At 41.6% G+C, this 19,636-nt stretch overlaps 1 protein-coding gene across 12 annotated transcripts in view; it reads left to right on the forward strand.

Moving 5' to 3' along the window:
- Window positions 1-19,636, forward strand: part of BCL2L11 (BCL2 like 11) — a 48,398-nt gene that overhangs the window by 11,163 nt on the left and 17,599 nt on the right. For all 12 annotated transcript variants that reach the window (XR_013402632.1, XR_013402633.1, XR_001439280.3 and 9 more), the window contains one exon: window positions 18,817-18,920. Coding sequence is in view for 7 of the 12 variants with exons in the window: in XM_077958993.1 (XP_077815119.1) it covers window positions 18,817-18,920 (104 nt within the window). In the remaining 5 variants the exon portion in view is untranslated. The remainder of the gene's footprint in view (window positions 1-18,816; window positions 18,921-19,636) is intronic.

The following is a 19,636-nucleotide window of genomic DNA, read 5'->3' on the forward strand; positions in this document are numbered from 1 at the left end:
CTGTATAGTTATGTGATGTGCAAATAGGGACAGTTTTATATCTTCTTTCTGATCTGTGTAATTCATTTTCTTGCCCGGTTGCACTAGCTAGAACTTCTCGTGTTTGTGTTGACTGGGAGTGGTGAGAGCAAACGTCCATACCCTATCCCCAGTCTTAGGGGGAAAGCTTTCTGTTTTTAATCATTAAATATGATGCTAAGTGTAGGTTTTATATGAGTGCTCTTAAAAAGAATGAGAAAGTTTTAACCTGTATTCCCAGAATGCTGAGAGTTTTTGTCATAAATAGATGGTGTTAGGTTTTGTAAAATGTTTCTGTATCCGTTGATGTGAGCCCCTGATGTTAATTTATGTTAACCTGTTGATATGGGGCATTCCATTGATTTGCAACGTTAAGTCTCTCTTGGATGTCTGAGACAAATCCTGCCTGGGCAGGGTCTGTAATTCTTTTCATGCACTGCTGGATTGAATTTGTTGATATTTTGTTTAGAGTATTTGCGCCTAAGTTCTTGAGAGGTGTCTGTTGTTTTAAGACTGTCTGGTTTTTATATCAGGACCTTAGTTAGGAAGGGTTCCCTCTTTTATTTTCAGGAAGAGATTGTGTAAAATTGATATTGATTCTTCTCTCAATGTAGAATTCTGTAGTGAAACCATCTAGGCCAGGATATTTTTTGGGGGGGTGGCAGGGGGCATTTAGATTATATATTTATTTTTTTCTTAGTTTTTGTAGGACTGTTCAGGTTGTCTGTTTCTTCTCAGTTGAGTTTTGATAGTTTGTAGCTTTTGAGGAATTGGTCCATTTCTTCTAAGTTGTTGAATTTATGAATGTGAAAAGCATTTGTAGTACTCCCATATTTTTAATGGATGCAGGATCTGTTGTGGTAACTCCTGCTTCATTTCTGATACTGGTAATTTGTGTTTTTTTAATCTCTATCAGTCTTTCTAAAAGTTTATCAGTTTTGATTTTTTTTAAACCAGTTTTTTGTTCCACTGGTTTTTCTCTACTTTCTTATTATTAATTTTATTGTTTATTATTTCCTCGTGCTTGCTTTGTGCTAGGTAGGTTCTTTTCCTAGTTTCTTGAGATGGAAACTTGGAATAGTGTTTTGAGACCTTTCCTCCTCTCTTTTCTTCTTACTGTTTTCTCAGAAGGAAACATTTAATACGTATTTACAAACAGAAACACTATCTCGGGCAGCCTCAAGATGAGATGGTAGATCCCTGCATGGTTACCCTCCAGACCCAGGGCTTATGTGCCATAGGGAAAGGGTGTATATGCTTCAGAAGGGATGTATAGGACAGTTGCTTAAGGGCAGGATTTATGGTAAGATAATATGAAACTAAGGACAGGATTGATGGTAAGTACATGCCCGTACCCAAGGAACAGTAGATAAAATAGAAATCTTGGAGGCATTCCCAAAACCAGGGTTAATCAGAAGTCAACACAGCAGATTAGCATCCAAGATGGAGTTGTTTGGCCTCCACACTCCAGCCCCCAGTCTGGCTTTTACAGTCTCATGTGCCTTGCTCTCCTGCCATGGTCCCTGAGCCTTTAGTGGGTGTGCTTCACTTTGTATAGCTTTACCAGTAGTGCCTTGGCAATGGAAAAATAGATTGGGCACAGTGGGATTCCAAATGAGGGAGATTCTCAGGCTTTGACTAATCATTTGCAGTCCTCAGAATGCCTTGATTCTGGTTTTCTCGGAAGAAGCAAAACGAGATAAATACTGTTAATATCCACACAAGGATTATAATGAAAAAGAACATGAAGAAAATTAGAACTCAGTTCTTTAGAGACTTGTAGCTAGGAAATAATTCAGGATGCAGTTTGAATTGTAGGCAAGTAATGAAAACTCAAAAATAATGGTTAGGGCTAGAATCTGATAACAGGTATTATAGTTTTCTTTGGAGCATATTTTTTTCTCTCCAGTTTCCCCATTCCTATCAAGGACCAGTTTATTTGCAAAATACATGTTAGTCTCATTATACTTAGCCTGATTATTTGCCTAAAGTGCAGCAAGAAAAGTGATTGGCCATGTAGGCTCTTTTTAAGTTGGCTTTGCTGGAATTTTTTCATAAGAAATCTCAGATTGGACTTTTAGAAGCCTCCAGGCAAAGCCAAGCTGAAAATTTGCCGCCAAACATTGCTTGTAATACCTACAAATCGGGTGAATTCCGTTCTCCTCGAGGTCCCAAAGTATCTTGAGGTTCCTGGGCCTGTCGGAAAATGACATTCTTTGCTTATCGAAGGTCAGGAACCTTGTAAGGGAGCTGTGTAGACAGGTACCAGGCCTGTCTTTTCAAGGGGCTTTTTATTCTTTAAAGCAGTCTGGTCATATCTGAAAATATTCCATTCAGTTAAAGCCTTGGTAAAACAACCCATGTGTCCAATTGCATATAGAACATACTCTGTACAATTTTAGTTCTTTTAAATGTGTCAAGGTTTGTTTTGTAGCTCAGGATATGGTCTATTTTGGTGACTGTTACAAAAGAAAACAGATTCTTACTGAACTTATGCAAATAACTATATTGCCATAAAATAAGAATACTCATGAGTAGTTTCCAAATTTTGGAGAACTCAGAGAGAAAGGTAAATTTTGCTTACGAAAGTATGCTTTACTCAATTATAAGCTATAAACAACTCAAAAGCAAAATGATTTTCTTCAATTAGAACGGCAGCCTTCCAAACAGCATGCTGTCCATTCACCTTGGAACTGCCATCCACAAACCCAGGGGCCATGTCTCAGGACCAGAGGTGGTGGAGTCTTACCTAACCCTTTCCCTTTTCTAATGTAAGCATTTATTCAGCGCTAGAAGTTTGCTTTTCACCACTACCTAGCTGCATCCCATGTGTTTTGGTATGTTGTGTTTTCATTTTCATTGAGTTCTCTCTATATATTTTTAAATTTCCTTTGAGACCTCCTCTTTGACCCTAGGTTATTTAGAAGTGTGTTTTTTTCCCAAATCTGTGGAGACTGTCCTGTTTTCTGTTACTGTTTTCTTTCTGATTCTATTATGGTCAGAGAGCAAATTGATACTATTTCAGTTTTACAAATGTGTCGAGATTTGTTTTATAGCCCAGGATATGGTCTTCTGGTGACTGATCCATGCTGCATGGGTACTTGAAAAAAAATCTGTATTCTGCTGCTGTTGGGTAGAGTGTTCGTTATATATACATCATTCAGATCTTATTGGTTGGTTGTGTTGTTCAGTTCTTGTCTCTCCTTGCTGATTTTACTGTCTTGTTCTGTCAGTTGCTGAGAATGTGGTGCTGAAATCTCCAGCTGTTTCCTTTCAGCTCTATCAGAGTTTGCTTCATGTCTTTTGAGGTGCTGTTGTTTGGAGTTTACACATTTAAAATGTCTTCATGTTGGATCCAATCTTCTATCATTGCTGTAAAATGTACTTTATTTGGTATTGGTAGCACTTCTGCTTTTTTAACATTAATGTATTAATGTTAACATAGTATTACCTTTTTCCATCCTTTCACTTTCAGTCTGCATGTGTTGTATTTGAGGTAAGTTTTTTATATATGGCATGTCTTTAGATGAACCTGTTTTATCTGGTCTGCCAAATCTGTCTCTTACATGGTCTAGACCATTTACATTTAACATAAGATATATAAGTCTAAATGCCTTTTTATTATTTGTCTTCTGTTTCCTCTGTTCTTTGTTTCTTTTTTTGTTTTTTAACCTTCCTGTGGGTTATGCAAACATTTTCTAGGATTTCATTTTGATTTGTTTGTGGCGTTTTAAAATATAGTGCTCTGTATCATTTTAGTGGTTGTTCCAGGTATTACAGTGTATGTGTGGAATATATATTCTAAGTCTGCTGGTATCAATGGTCACAGCATTCTATGACGGGAGCTGAAGAATAGAAACCTTACTTTTCTTTAGGCTCGTTTAGCCCCATTTTTCAAATATAATTGTCTGAGTTTCCTCCACGTACATTGAGCACTGAATGAGTTGGTGGTGTGATTTTTGCTTCAATCATCAAATATGATTTAAGAAAGTACTGTTGGTCTACTAATGGTCACTCCCATGTTTCCCCTTCCAATGTTCTTTCCTTTCTGAAATTCTAAGCTTTCTTCTTTTGTCATTTCCTTTCCGTTTAGAGAACTTCCTTAGTTATTTAATGATAGGTCTGTTAGTAACAACTCCTCTGAGTTCTCCTTCCAGGAATGTCTTTATTTCCCCTTCAGTCCAGAAGGATATCTTCACTGAAGATAGAATTCACCGTTGATGTATCTTTCAGTACTTGGAAAACATGCCACTTTCTTCTGGCCTCTATGGTTTTAGATGAGAAATCCCTTGTCATTTGAATTGGTGTTCTCAACTAAGTTGTGTGTCATTCCTGTGTGGCTGCTTTCAAGATTCTTTGTCTTTTATATTAAGAAGTTTAATTGTGATGTGTCTTGTCATGGGTTTCTTTGGGTTTATGCTTTTTAGGGTGCACTCAGCATCTTGAATCTGGAGTTTCATGTTTTATGCCAGGTTTGGGAAGTTTTCAGCCATTATGTCTTCAAATACTTTTCCAGTCCCTTCCTCTCCTTTGGAACTCTGATGATAAGAATGTTAGTGCTTTTGTTAGTCTTGTAAGTCCCTGAGACTGTTCATTTTTTTCCAGTATATTTTCTCTCTCTTCAGATTGAGTAAATTCTATTGATTTTGCCTCATATTCACTGATTTTTAAACTTACGTTTAATTATATTTTTCAATTCTATGATTTCTGCCTGTTTCTACTAGGTAAGTTGGAAGTTCAGATTCCTCCTTGGCCTTGCTGGTACTTTCCAAGCAAAATAGGGGCCCCGGTGCACACTGCTTTATTGTGTCCAGTTGTTGGGGGAGGTGTGTAAGCTTGGCTCCCTCAGCCACTGCTGACACCAGGAAGCAGGGAGACCGTAGAGGGCTGCCTCACACCTTGTTTCTGCAGAGTAGAGGCCAGAACTCAGCTTCCCTCTGCCCCCCCCACCACCACCAGGGGTGGGGGAGTCGGGTACAACATGCCAGCCAGGCCCACTTTCCATTACCTGATTCTCCCTCTTTGATGCTGGGTCGGGGAGTTCTCTTTTGTTCTCTTTAATTAGTCAGATAGGGTGGAGACTCAGTACCCACTGGGTGCCCAGATACCCAAGGCTAGGGCTGGGAGAGCCGGTGGGCCCATGAACCTTGTTTTGCACTGTCTGGTTCAGTGGGTGTATGTAATATCATGTCAACTAACTAATCCCACCTTGTGCCCACACCTTGCTGTTTCGTAGAGGTGGAGGCTTAGCTCACTGCTCACTGCTTAGCCCCACTAATGTTACCCTGGGAGGGGAGTTAGATAACTGTCCTACTAACACTGCTCTGGCAAGGCAGCCGGATCACCTCTGCCTGCTTCTGCCGGGCAGGATCCGGGAGATCGGCCTGCTGACACCATCTGGTGGTGGAATCAGAGCACCCCTTGCGTCCCCTGGGCTGGGGATGGGCTGGAAGATCAACTCCCCACTCTGGCCATGCTGTGCTATGGAGCTGCTGCCAGGGGTGTTGTGGTTTTCCCATTGCTATTTGGCTGGAGTAGGGCAGAAATCATGAAGTGGTTTTCTGTTGTTAGGTCACCCTCTTTTCAGTCCCTTGGCAATGGAGAAGAGGCCTCCCATGGAGCTGTTATCTACGCCTCTTGGAGAGGCCCAGTCGGAGGTTTCTTCTGCAGCATGCTGTCCAGGATACATGGGAGTGAGGAAAATGGCATACTCCCTGTCCGTCATCCCTCAAGTCCTGAGGTCCCCAGCAGCCCGTCCTATTTCCCACTTCAGTTTTCCTGGGCCTGCTCGTTGTGTTCTGTCTAGGGTTGTCTGGGGTTCTGTCTCAGGTCTTCAGTTGGGAGAGGAAGGACCTGGGGAGATGGCTTCTCCGCCTTAGTGGAACTAGAGATCTACAGCTTCCTTTAAGTGTTGATGGTGACTATTTGTCTTAGTCCCTTTGAGCTGCTCTGAAGGAATACCTGAGACTGGGTGGCTTATAAACAACAGAAGTTTATTTCTCACAATTCTGGAGGGCGATAAGTCCAAGACGAAAACAGGTTTGGTGTGTGGGGTGAGGGCCACTTAGACGGCACCTTCGAGCTGTGTCCTCGAGTGATAAAAAGGGTGAGGGTTTCTCTGGGGTCTCTTTTGTGAGATCTCTAATCCCTTTCCAATGGCCCCACCTCCTAACACCCATCACCTTCAAGGTTAGGTTTCAGCGAGAGTTTTGGGGGGATGTAATATTCATACCATAGCAGTATCAATTGGCTCTGACTGCAAAGACTACTCTGAATTTTAGAAGTTACTTCTTTCCCTCTTTCTTTTTACTCTCTATATGGAATAACAGACTTACAACGATGGAAAGAGATTTAGCCGTGATCCAGGCCACCTTTTTCAGATGATAACCATAGTATCTATTGCTGTAACTCTACTGTGTGTGACTCTCGTGGTGTGCCCATAGGGCGTGCTCTGTGCTGCTTTCAAACATCACTCCTGAAAATGTCTGGGTAACCCAAGTCCGATTTTACATGCCTTAGGGGGGACTTCTTACTAAAGATTCTGACTTGTTTTATATTTAGGGTACTTGTGGTAGGTTTAGAGATGTACACCTAATTGCCAGTTGAATGCTGTACATTCTGATGCCTTGCTGCTTGACCTACTTTAAAACCATTAAATCTGATCATTGGCCCAGTCTCCACATACCCCATGTCTGTGGTCATCCTGCCTGTCACAGGACTTGCTTTGAACCACCACCTCTCCCTACCCGTCTCCACCTCCCACACCAGAATTAAGTTGTCTCCATTCCTTCTTTGTTAGGCCAGCCTCAGTCTCTCAATGTATTCCTCATGTGATGACATTTCTAGCCTAATCCACTTCTGGTCCCTGCTCAGTCAATGGCTGAGACTTGTGGTGGAACATCTGACCTCAGACTGCCTTCCTTCTCTGCAAGTCTCATCACACTGTGGACAGAAGCCAAACACCTGTCCTTGGAGACCTCACAGGCTTGGTCCTGTGCTGGATGTAAGCTCTGTGCCACCCACATCTCTCAGACCCTGCACTGCAGGTACAGAGCAGAATACGTAGCATTTCCTTTTTTTTTTTCAGGAAATGCTAGCAGAAACATACATGCAAGGGGGTTCATCACAGCATTGTTTATACAGCCAAACGACTATCGTTGGTCCTCTAATGGAAGGGGAGAATCTACATTATTCTGCCCTTTTTTATTTGGCAGACTGGTGCTGTCTTCCTGGTGTTAAGAATAATGGCATAGGGGAAATGCCTGTTTGCCTAAAGTTAAGTTTTAAAAAACTGCAAGATTATTTATGATAGTCTAGTTTAGTATTAAAGAAGTTCATTGGCATGTCAAAAATATAAGAATACATTAAACTGTCACTAGTGGGTATCGTTGTATTCTGGTTACAGGTGGTCTTTTCTCCCTTTTTCTCTCACCCAGGGTGGAATGCGGTGCCATGATCTCAGCTCACTGCACCCTCCACCTCCCGGGTTCAAGTGATTGTCCTGCCTCAGCCTTCCGAGTAGCTGGGATTACAGGCGCCCACCACCACACCCGGCTAATTTTTGTATTTTTAGTAGAGATGGGGTTTCACTATGTTAGCCAGGCTGTTCTCGAACTCGTGACCTCAAGTGATGTGCCCGCCTCGGCCTCCCAAAGTGCTGAGATTATAGGTGTGAGCCACTGCTCCTGGCCACAGGTCGTCTTTTCTGTGTGCCTTTGTGTACGTATGCAGTTGTCATAACTAGTATTATGTTTATAATCAGAACAAATTTAGTAAATAATACTTATTAAAACTTTGGCTCTTTATAATTTTAATCTTTGTCTTTGGTGTTCCCAGCAGCCTGTCACTGGGCATGCGTACCTTGTTTGTGTGATTCAGTGTTAACCGTTATGTCTTTTGCATTGGTAAACATTTTGTCCAGGCTGATCAAGCTTTGGTCCCATACCATCACCGAAAGTACTCCGGGTGAACATTTGCCCCCTAATTTACTCTTTTGGGGTCTGCCTTTTTGTTTTTTGCAAAGTGAGTAATCTCTCAGGGAACATCTCCATCGGGCAGGATCATGAGATTCGGTACTGGCAGGTTGCTCTTGGTAGCTGTCTTCCCCACAGGCTGCCCTTGGGTCTGGAGCAGGTTTTGGGTCCAGTCCTGCCCACCCTGCATGGAACCTGGGTGGAGCAGTGAGTCTGTCTGAGCTTCAGCTTCCTCAGCCATCAAGTGAGTTCATAGCGCTCACCTCTGAGGGTCATGGGGAGTTTTTCCATAAGCAAATCGACAGAAGGCGCCTGGTGGAAACTCACACAGCAGTCTTCCCTTGCCCCTCAGTGAGCCCTCAGCCCTGGCAGGTTAGTGAGCATGACTGTAATGAAGTACTCTGTACTGCTTTCCGTGGAAAGGAGTTGTCGTTCCAGGAGTATAGGAAACTTCTAGGGAAGTGAATTCATCTGGAAATGCTACTACAATTCTAATCTCCTGGGTCCCAGAACAAACAAGCAAGCAAAAAAGAACATCTTTTCTAGAAACTGGCCTGGAGGGGTTGGGAAGAGGAGGTCTGAATCACCGCTAACCTGCCAGTGAACCGAACATCACCTGAGAGGAACCTCAGCTTCTTGGGTAAATCATGGAGAGACATCTGGAAACCCGCCGCACCCCAGCTCTCTCTGAATTGGGGCTGAGTTGGGGACACCTGCTGGAGACGGCCCATTTGATTTGGCAGAAACTTGACTATAATTCAAAATGTGTCTTGAGACGTGAGACATAGACTCAAGTACTTTTTCTTGCAATCCAAACTTAGTACTTTTTCCCAGAATAAGGGGTACATTGGTTGCTCGTTGATTTAACCTTAGGAGTGTTCATTGTGTGAATGAAATCAAGACTTCTACAACTGCTTTTTCCTTCTTTTCCCTGAGGTAATTAAACTCCTTTAGTGAGAAGGCAGTTAAACAGACTATTGGCCATTGATAATCAAAATTTTGGTATTTCTAAGTGAGTGAGTTATGGATCCTTCTTGGTAACCTTTTTTCACACACTATGAGGTAGCAGAAGTAAACAGTCAGTATAAACAACGTTTACCCAGTTTAACCCGTTTGTAAGAGGCCAGGCCTTCGTGGTTTTAAGTATTTGCTTAGAATGAATTTGTTTCCCCCAATGTCCTCTGGGAAACCAAAATGTGCTTTGTATTTTCTCTTCTCTGCCTTGGACCAGATCCACATGATTTGTGAGTAGAGTTGTGGTTTGCGAAGACAGGTGTGGCGAGAAATAGCCCTGAGACAGGGCTGCTGGCATGCAGCTCTCCTGTTCTGCCTTTCTGTGTGGACCACGAGGCAGGAGTGAGGGCTTCCCATGGAGCACGTCTCCCTTTCAGTCACACATCTGCGCTCACAGTCATTGCCAGCCAGTCGACTGCAAGTGCTGTGTCTGCAAACCTTGCAGTGGGGACTTGACATTGCTTGCAGAGTGAGGAAACCGAACTTGGGGATTTGGACATGAGTCTGGGCTGTGCTTAGTGTTGCAGCCTCAGGTTGAACTTGGGTCTTTGGTGCTGACAGACTGCCCTCTGCACAGTACATAATGCTTGGTTTAGTTTGGACTTCCCTTTCTTAGGAGTGAAATGGTTTTGAAGCTAAAATTAAAAAAAAAAAAATCATTTCAAGCTGATAAGAGTGTGTGTGTTAAATGGAAACACGTTCAATGTAAGGATTTCAGCTATTTGAATTACCCTAGGGCCTTTTCTCCCCAAAATATATTGTATTACTGGGTCATAACATGCTTCCCATTCCAGTTCCTAAAACATTTTACTATTAGCAATTTATAGAAGACTTAAGGAGTGGTTGGATACTTTTTTTTAAAGTAGGCGGCTTAAGTGGATGGAATCTGATTTTCTCCTAGGCACGTGCATCTGCGAAGGTGTTTGAGGTGAGCCAAGCTCAACAACCTCATTTGTTGAGTGAGTTACTTTTCTGTGGGATTAAGTGTGGTGGAGAAAAGACTAAAAGTGTATTTTCTTGTTGATTTGTCTGTTATTTGGTCCCTTGAAAAAGGCGTTAACCTGAAGTAGTCTAGTAGTGAATTCTGAATAGATACAATGTTAGTATATGTGTGAGTTTACACCTCATTTTTACTGATACTTGAGCATAAATTCTACTAAATTAGTCAAAGCAACTTACCAACTTAAGAAAAAGTTTGATACATAGCATGAGTGCAATATTTGTTGATTTAAAGATACTCTCATTGGCATTTAATGCAATATATGAGTGCCAGCAGTTCCTTCTCTTTTCACTTATATTTCACTAGTGTGCTCATTTGGAGCTTAGAACTCTGTCCTCTGCAAAGAAAGCCTGGCATACACTGTACACGGTGTTGACTCATCTTTGCGTTCCTCTGCTCCTCTAGTGTAAGGTGTGGAGTGGGAGGTTCCAGCAGGTGACCCAGCCCAGCCTTGGTCCTCCCATAGGGCTGTTAACAACCCTGGGGCAAATGCCTCAGCCTGCCTGGAAATCTCAGTGTTAGGGCCATGGCCCTTCCGCAGTGGTCACAGCAGTGTGGGGAGTTGGTGCCTAAGGGGAACTGGCCTACATTGAGTTAGAACAATCCCGATTCTTGTGTTTTTTTTGGTTTTTTGTTTTTAAGACGGAGTTTTGCTCTTGTCGCCCAAGCTGGAGTGCAATGGCGCGATCTCAGCTCACTACAACTTCCGCCTCCCAGGTTCACGCGATTCTCCTGCCTCAGCCTCCTGAGTAGCTGGGATTAGAAGCAGGTGCCACCACGCCTGGTGAATTTTTGTATTTTTTTAGTAGAGACGCGTTTTCACCATGTTGGCCAGGCTGGTCTCGAACTCCTGACCTCAAGTGATCTGCCCGCCTCAGTCTCCCAAAGTGCTAGGATTACGGGTGTGAGCCACTGCACCCGGCCAGAACAATCTCAATTCTATCTGTATCACACAGTGTGTTTCTCGTCTAGGATACAGACTCACTGGGTAGCAGCTGTGTTTGCCCTGGAAAGTGGGGGCATCGGGGAGGAGGAGGAGGAGGAATGCGTGAACCCAAACACATGGAAGACCTTCAAAAGCACCAGAACACAGTCTTTCAGCACAGAATTCTATACATCCTTAACTTGCACTTGTGCTAAGGAAGACTTTACCTCCCGTTCTTTTCCTTCTGTGAAAAAAAAAGTCATCTGTCTGGGAAGACATGGCACAATTTATTTATGCAACATTTTTGTGGTTTACAGATGAGGCCACTGGATCCTCCCTCGGAATTGCCCTTCATAGGGAAGTTCAGTGGCCGCTCGAGTGGTTAGCATAATCAAGGTGAAACGCTTTCCTTTTTATTCAAAGTGGGATAAAAAGAAGCAGCTGCCTTTTGTGACTTTAAGTGAGAAGCTTTCGTTATGTCTCAGCTCTACAGTGTGTTATCAGCAATCATACCTGTGTTAAGTTGTACTTCACTTTGTATATCACCATTGTAAGTTTTAACCGTGTACATAAAATTGATAGGCTTTTTCCATTTTTGTTTTAAAAACTGCCGAAGGGGTAGCTTTTTAGGATTCTGTTTTTGCTCTTATTTTTGACCTGAGTCTTGGTCTTTCTTATCATGGAGGTGAAAACAGGAATACTGGAGACCTTAATGTGAGTTTAGGAGAAAAGATGTTAATCACCAGTTTCCTGCTACTGGTTTTAAATTTCATAGAGGAAGCCACACTGATTGTGTCATCAGAAATTCTTATATTTTTAGTTTAAATTCTCATCTCCCTCCCCTGTTGCCCAGATCTGGTTTTTTGGCTGGAAACAACTTACAGTAACTTCAAATTAACCATTTTAATTCTAAAGAATGGTCTTAAGTGAACCATTGTATATAGTTTTCTTATGGGGAAATAAATTGGATAGTTTACGTTGTCAGTAGAAGAAATATAGGGGTTTGTGTTTTTGCACTAAAGTAAGTTCAGGGTTGGTCTTCTTTTGGCTGTCCTTAGTTTTGGGATTATTTTTGTTTTTCAGAATAAAATGGCACAGGTCAGACACTTTTAATCCCCTGAAAGTAATCTAAAGCTATAGAAATGGAGCTGCAGCTGTCCCAGAGACAGACTGGAACGAAGGTTGGTGTAGAAAAACTAAGGAGCAGTAGCAGTATTCAGTGTCCTGTGTCCTTCCCCAGCAGAACACCGAGGGCAGAACACTGTCACACACTATTCAGAGCAGCGATTTCAGGAGCACACCAAGGCGGGGCCAGGTGGTCAAGGGGCTTCCCAGGGGATGTCATAAAAGGCACATGGAAAGAACTGGTTTAGGACCAGATTTGGCACAGGTTCACTGACGAAAAGCAGGGTGGTGATTGAGAGGGATCATAGATTTCCTTGATAGTCACAGGGGTGGAATCAAGATTGAGGTGGGGCTTAGAAGGGAACATTTCAGTTCCCTATGAGGAATAACTTTGTAGCACTCGGTGTTCTTCAGCGAGCACAGCAGTGCCTTAGGAAATGTGGATCTGTCCCAGGAAGCGGACACACAGGCTGGGAGTCTTAGAGGGCCCCTGCCCAGGTCTCCCACATGGTGCAAGATGCTGGGCTTCTGTCATGACTCAGCTGGGGATGTCCTTGAATATAGAAATCACACACAGCTCAGTCTGGGTTTGTTCCTGGCTTGTCTCCAGCTGCTAGTAAATATGTTAATATGTGTGTCGGGGACAGCTCTGGTGACATGGATAATTAGTTCTTCTGATGTTGAATGAGAAATGAGTAAAAAGGCATAACACATTAATCTTAATGTCTTTAGACTTGTGTTTTTATTATAAGGGACAGATAATAGTGAAAGAGGGAAAAAATCTCATGAACAGTAGTTTCCAGACTTCTGTCCAACTTCACAGCCTTGGTTTACTGTCAGTTTCCAAATGGTCAGGGTGGAAATTGATGAAAGCTGTTTCTTTTGACCATAGCCCCATAAAGGCAGTGGGCAGTGCACGTTGAAAGAATAAGTATGAAAACACTGGCCTCATCTCATAAACTTTATTATTGATAGTATTTTATTCCAGCAGCTGTTTTTGAAACACCATCTTGAATTCATGTGACTGCCCAGGCTTTTGACACAAATGTGTTCCAGGGAGACAGATTGAGGAAACTTTGAGTACTAATCCTGTCACTTTATTTCTCATAACTTTTATTTTCATCGAGTGGCTCAGCGGAATTGATTGGGATTGCCAAAAAATAAAATGATACAAGTGAGAAATAGACCTGGAGGGAGGTGTGTGTGTGTCGTTGGTTTCTTGCTTATTTTATTTCCGAGAACCATCAGAGTTGAGGATTTCAACCGTTATTCTGATAGCATTTACCGCAAATGCTGATGGCAGTTGCTGTCCTTTGCCTTATAGCTAACTGGGACTAGAAACAGTTCCATCACACAGGTGAGTCTCATAAGGAAACATTAGTGGGCTGGTCTCTTGCATCCCTCCTCTTGTAAGCTTTGGACAACTCTGAATTTAGAAAGAGATTTCTGAAGATATTTAAAGAAGGAGACTTACAAAGTTGAATAAACATCGTGGAATTTTTATTTCTCTAAATGAATGTCAGCTTCAGAGAGCCCACCTGCAGACAGAGGCAATGTCGCCTCTAAACATTTTTGGAGTAGCTCTTGGAATTGGTTAAAAGCTAGTTTCAGACTCCACAAAGAAATGGCCCTTTACAGGATCCTTAATTGCTTTTGGTGGTTAAAGCAGAATCTGTCCAGAGAGTAAAGGTGGACAGCCCTGCAATGTCTGAAGGACAGGCCTTCTTTCTCCTCACAGCCCTGCAGTCCCCGGCTGTGCCTGGCTGTTTCCCACAAGTGCCAGACAGAATGTGCACTTTTTGACAAAGTATGTTCTATTATGTGTGTAAAATCCTCTCTCAGTTCTGAGTTGACTATCGATTCAAAGCTTAATTCACGCCGATTACTTGAAAATCTAATCTTGATTCTACTCGAGTGTTTGTAGATATCTGAACATCTGGAAACAGTACAGAGTGAAGCGTTCCTGTGAGTTTTAATTTGGTTTCTGGTACTACACTTGAAACTCCAGTAATGATAAGACGGGAACTAAAACAGCAGCTGTCCCTCGGAAATGAGGGTCGCACCAACCTCGTTCCCAGACTGAGGCGCAGTTGAGGATGCTTGTGTGTGGCATGCCCCTGCCGCCCAGTACACACACCTGAGTCATTAGATGTCACTTTATGGCATCGTCACAGAGAACGACTGGGTTTTGGAGAGAGAATGTCATGATGTGACTTCATTTCCTTGGAGCACTGGGGTAGAGGCTTTTGGAGTAGAAGCTCTTGGACATTAAAGAGAAATCAAAGTTTAGCCTGACTGATACAGAGCTCATTATGAATTGACAATCTCTCTTTAAAAAAAAATAAATTTCCTGCCGTGGCTGCTGGCGCTACAGAAAGTCCTTTGTGAAAGCCCCAGCCTGATTTCACTATCAACCACTTAACCACGGTATTAATTTTTCAGTTGTTGAACTTTTAAGATTTTAAATTACTTTGAGTTTAAAAGTAGTCTGTTGCTGAGCCAGAATAGTTTGTTAAGAAACATGCATCTTTGAGTACAACTGAGGTTCCTTGGTGTTGGAAAACGCCCTCCCCACTCCTCCAGAAATGGATTAAGAATGCTTCATGGTATGTTCCCATAGGAAATAATGTTACCAGTAAGTTCTGGACTTCAAAACATGATTTCTAAGAAGTCTGAAGATTCCGCGGGCACACTTTTGGCAAAAATTGCTTGTATCTGACACATTGCATTATAAAAGTTTTGATTAGTGGGTTTTTATTTTTAAACAAGTAAAGAGAAAGAAAACATGGACCTGCCTCGGAAGTCCCCTCTGCCTGAGTCTGCTGCTTGCAGGATTGGAGCTTTTGCTGCAGATGGCGGCTTTGGAGCTGCTTTACCTTGAGAGCACTTTATATTTTATTGTGCTTTAAAAAAAAAAAAAATTAGTGCCGGGTTTATGGAGTGAAGTACTTTCATAAATGCTGAAACTACCTTTTCTGTGGGTAAAAATGCACCTCATCAGAATTTCCCCTTCGAAGAATTTTTTATGTTCACATAAAATTGCCAAGTTAAAAATTTGATCTTCCTACGGAGTAAGAGCTTTCATTTCAAATAAAGCCATTTTATTGACCAGGTATCAACATTTATGACAGTCAGACACATTGCAGATAGCAAAATAAAATATTTATGCTTGGTACTTACTTTCCTCATAAACTAGAAATGTCAACCTAAGCTATCTTTTTGATAGCTCGAATATGTTAGGATGGGAGGAATTGGGTTGAGTATCCAGGTAAGATTCTAGGAGTGAGGGTGGAGCAACGTGCGTTTGGAGATTTCTGTATCCCAAACCCCATGGGCTCCAGGCACACTTTTGGAAGACCATTCCAGTCGATCCCTTTGCCATCGTGGTGGCAAAGCAAACCGATGCTAAAGGAAATAAAAAACTTAATTCTCGCGCTGATCAGTGCCACTGTGGGGCTTCCAGACCCCATTCATTTGTTCTGGTGGATGTCATGTGGTGTGAGACTCACTAACATTAAATTAGTCATGAAGTTAAAGAGAGGCTTCCTCTGTCCCCACAGAAGGTATTTTGTCACTTAAGAAATAATTGAACTTTATGTTGCACTGTATTAACAGATTAAAACTACCCTTTTAAAATCTAGAAATAGGTCTAAAGTAGTCAAAATAAGTGTTTTTGTCATGTAGTCTTCATAGCCATGTGCTACTGTGTGCATACTAGCTAAGTTTTATTGCAGGATGTTTGCCATTACTTTTAGGTTTATAGATTCAAGAAATAACTATATTTGCTTCTCGAAAAAACACTGGCTTTTTTTAAAAAAAAAAAAAAGTGATAGGTGCTAGTTAGAGTAGCCCCCACAGATCAGTCTTTTTTGCAACACAGATCAGTCTTTTTTGCAAAGTGAATTTATAGTATCTATTTCCATAATAACTTTTTAAAACGACACCTAAGTACAGTTGATAGCTGTCTTAGTAATCTGTAGCTGTTGCCGATTCCAGTATATGCAATTCCAGTATAAGCCTAGTCTCTAAACCATTATCTTTGGTTAATACAACTCTCCTAACTCTGAAATGCTAAAGATAATGTCTCAGGGCTCCAGGGCATTGCCATGGTTTCTTACCTTTTGCCCACGAGGGTCTGGTTGGGAAACCATCTGCATCAGAGTTGCTTAGGGACTTGTAACAGTACAGCCTCCTATATCTCACATACACACACACACCCTCCATTTCTCCCTGCCAGAGCTTAGGGATGTGTTTATATCCATGAATTTATTTAGGCTAATTAATGTTAACTACTGAACTTTTCTTTTTGTACAAGAAACAGGCCATTTGCTTATTTGCTTCTGCCAAAGCCAGCAGGGCATTTATCTCTTAAGATGAATAAGTTGAAATTGGCTAACTTGTTAAAAGCTCCTACCTGCTGGCTATGTTGAATGTATTCACTAAGTGCTAGTTTTGATAGGTTGGCTTCTGACAGAGACTGCCCCTTTGATGGTATTTGGTGGTGTTTGCAATTGCCAGCCCAAGCACAAGCCGTGGAAGCTTCTAAACCACAGACACAAGCCAAGGTGTTAAAGAGAATCCAGTGGACTTTATTTACGAGTTGGGGGAAATTGATGGGGGGAGTTATTTTTGTTTTGTCTTATAAAAAGTATAATATATGTCTCCTTGTCCCAAAGAAATTTAGCAGTTAGTTGAAATCAAGCGGTTAATCCACAAGGAGGTAAGCCCTGTGGGAGCAGGGCATGGCCTCTGTTGTTGCTGTACCCAGAGCACCTCCTAGAACAATGTCAGGCATGTGAGTGTTTGTGTTTGTTGAGTGGATTTGTGAATATCATTGATGTATTAAGTATTGGTAACTTGGCCTGCAATTTTTACCAGTCTGCCAACTTTATAAAACATCAATCTGTAGTTCACAGATATCCTTTTGATAATTGGTGTTTTCTTCACTTCTGACTCCGGGGTTGAAGGCAGTTTTCTCTGTCAGTCATGTGTAGAGAGAAACAGGTGGAGCTTGAAGCTCAGGAGAGGTGAGTGATGGTGTCTTGCTGGCTGGCCATTCATTTGTGCGTATGGGTAGGCGCATCTCCTTTAGGAGGATTGCATGAGACCCTTGTGCAGTGGGTGCCCAAACAAAACACACTTTTCTTCTTCCCCTAAGGGTAAACTGACTTGTTAAAAGCTTCTAAATCAGGGAATGAACACTTAAAAAGAGTAGCTCTTTAAAGGGCGGTAAGCCCAGGGAAAGGAACTATGACATCAGCATCACCTGGTATCCCATGTACCCAGAGATTTTGTTTTCTCCCAGTTTAGTTCAAAAACTAATTTTAAGACTTTTTACAGATTTGTTAGAAGCATTTGTGTGACACAGGTACAATCAAAGTAAATTTTGTATGATTGGCTGTATTCAGAGGCCATGCCTGACATCCTAAAAGTTTCCTGTTCATCAGCCTTCGTGCTTCTCCACCAGGGCTTCCTACAGCAGTTCCTCCCTTTGTGGGATTATTGTTAAATTCACTTGGGAAGGGGCTGGGGTCAGAGAAGATGAGGCAAGAGATTTTAGAAGAATTGGCAAAAACTCTTCAAAGTGTTCACTTTTAAGTGCTTTTATAGAGCTCTGAATCAGTGTCAGTTTTACCGGCCTTTTACAAAAACAAAAAAAACAGGAAGTTATGTTCCTTATTATTGCAAAATCCTATTATCATAGGTTTTTACATATTTTGTTCTGGTGAAAACGTAATACGTGTGTTTAATTGTGAGTACGGTGTGCCCGTTTTTACAGTAAGTTAGCGTAAGTTACATGTGAATAGTGGTGGAAATCCAAGAATTTTATCTCGTTTCCTGTACACGTTACTGAACTGTTAGCCTCTGAGTGTAATGCTTTCCTGGTGGCACATGGAGAATATAATCTTCCTAATGCATAATGGGATCTTTTGACAACTCACATTTTTGTTCTCCTTCAATTTTGGCTGTCACATGGCTTTTAATGGTTTCATTAGTACACAGATGAATGTACTGGGTGTGAATGTTAGTGACAGCTTAATGAAAGGGCAGTCCTCCTCTCTCTTCTCCTTTCAGAAATGCCTTTGCTCTTAGACCCAAAAACATTTTTTCTCTCCATGTGGTGTTTGCAGACTTGAGCTCATCTTGATTGGATGCATTAATATTGAGACAAAACATGCAATTATGCTTTCCTTTGGCCCTGGGGTAGCCCTTCTGAAGACAGCTGTCTGTATCATCGTACCTGCTTTCATAGAAACCAACTCGTTCAGGTTTCTCGGGGTTTCGCTTATTTGGCTTTGAATGGGACAGCCATTTCACCTCATATTTTTAGATAATGTTTGAAAGTTATATAGGAATTTTTACCTTGTAATAAGATCAGAATGATTATTTTACTGAAAAACTAAATTGTTCTGTTATAATTATGTTTCAAGCCTATTTCTTTGGCAGGATTTTCCATTTTCTTGTGAGTAGCTTCTTGAAATGGAAGTCTGTATGAATGGGTCGGAATGAATTCAGCAATTCTGAATCTCCAGTTTTGAAAAAGGAAATTTTATTCTATATCTCGTATTCTTTAACCAGAGTTATGTAGACGACTGTGCCACTCTAACCTTTAATACATGGCTGTAGTTCTTGAAGTCAGGGAGCTCCCAGAAACGTGAAAGAGTGTGTGAGATGGGCTTGCCTTTGGAGACTTATCTTTGGAACTTTCCCAGTGATCCATGGACCACAGTGTGATTTTTGTTTTGTTTGTTCTGATGCAGCTTCCAGGAGGCAGGCTGAACCTGCAGATATGCGCCCGGAGATACGGATCGCCCAAGAGTTGCGGCGAATCGGAGACGAGTTTAACGCTTACTATGCAAGGAGGGTAATGATGTTTTCTTAACCCCCTTTTCTGCCCACGCCCTCCCCTTCCACACCGTATTTTTTAAAAAAGACAAAGTGACTTGTTATAACTACATGCTAATTCTGGAAATGAATACTGTTGCCTAGTTGTGACCTTTCATTGTTTCTCCTTTCCCATTTTTCATTTGTTTTATGATTGAGTTTAAGTAATGGCGCTTAAATAATACAGTAGGAGGCAGCAAAGGAATTTTATGAGCAGACTTTAAAACAATGCTAAAATAGGGATTATTTATAGACTTTGAGATAGTCTCACCTAAATATTATTAACATAGGTTTCAATCGATGTAGTGTGTTTCTGTACTCCCCTTGTGCGTTTTAGGTCAAAGTTAAAGGTAATTTTTAAACAACATCTTTTGTCACTTAGCGCATGGGAGCGATCCCAGCACTCATGTAAAAGGCTCTCCTGCAATTTGCAGGGTGAACTGAGTAAGAGCATGGAGCCATTGCCCTTGCAGAGCCCTGTTGTCTTTGGACATTTAATTGTTGAAATGTATTAGGAGGCCACTCATCAATAGCCTGTAATTTGAGCTATAAAAACTTTATATTATGGATAATTGACTGCCACTTATTTTGAGCTATGTTCTTGATTTTTAAAAAAATTTTAGCCTGTATCATCATCTGTAGTTAGTAGAAGCAGTGTTTTTTTGTTTGTTTTACCTGGGGGCAATATAGGTGACC

The sequence above is a fragment of the Macaca mulatta genome, chromosome 13 (assembly GCF_049350105.2).
Source record: "Macaca mulatta isolate MMU2019108-1 chromosome 13, T2T-MMU8v2.0, whole genome shotgun sequence".
Lineage (NCBI taxonomy): Eukaryota > Metazoa > Chordata > Mammalia > Primates > Cercopithecidae > Macaca > Macaca mulatta.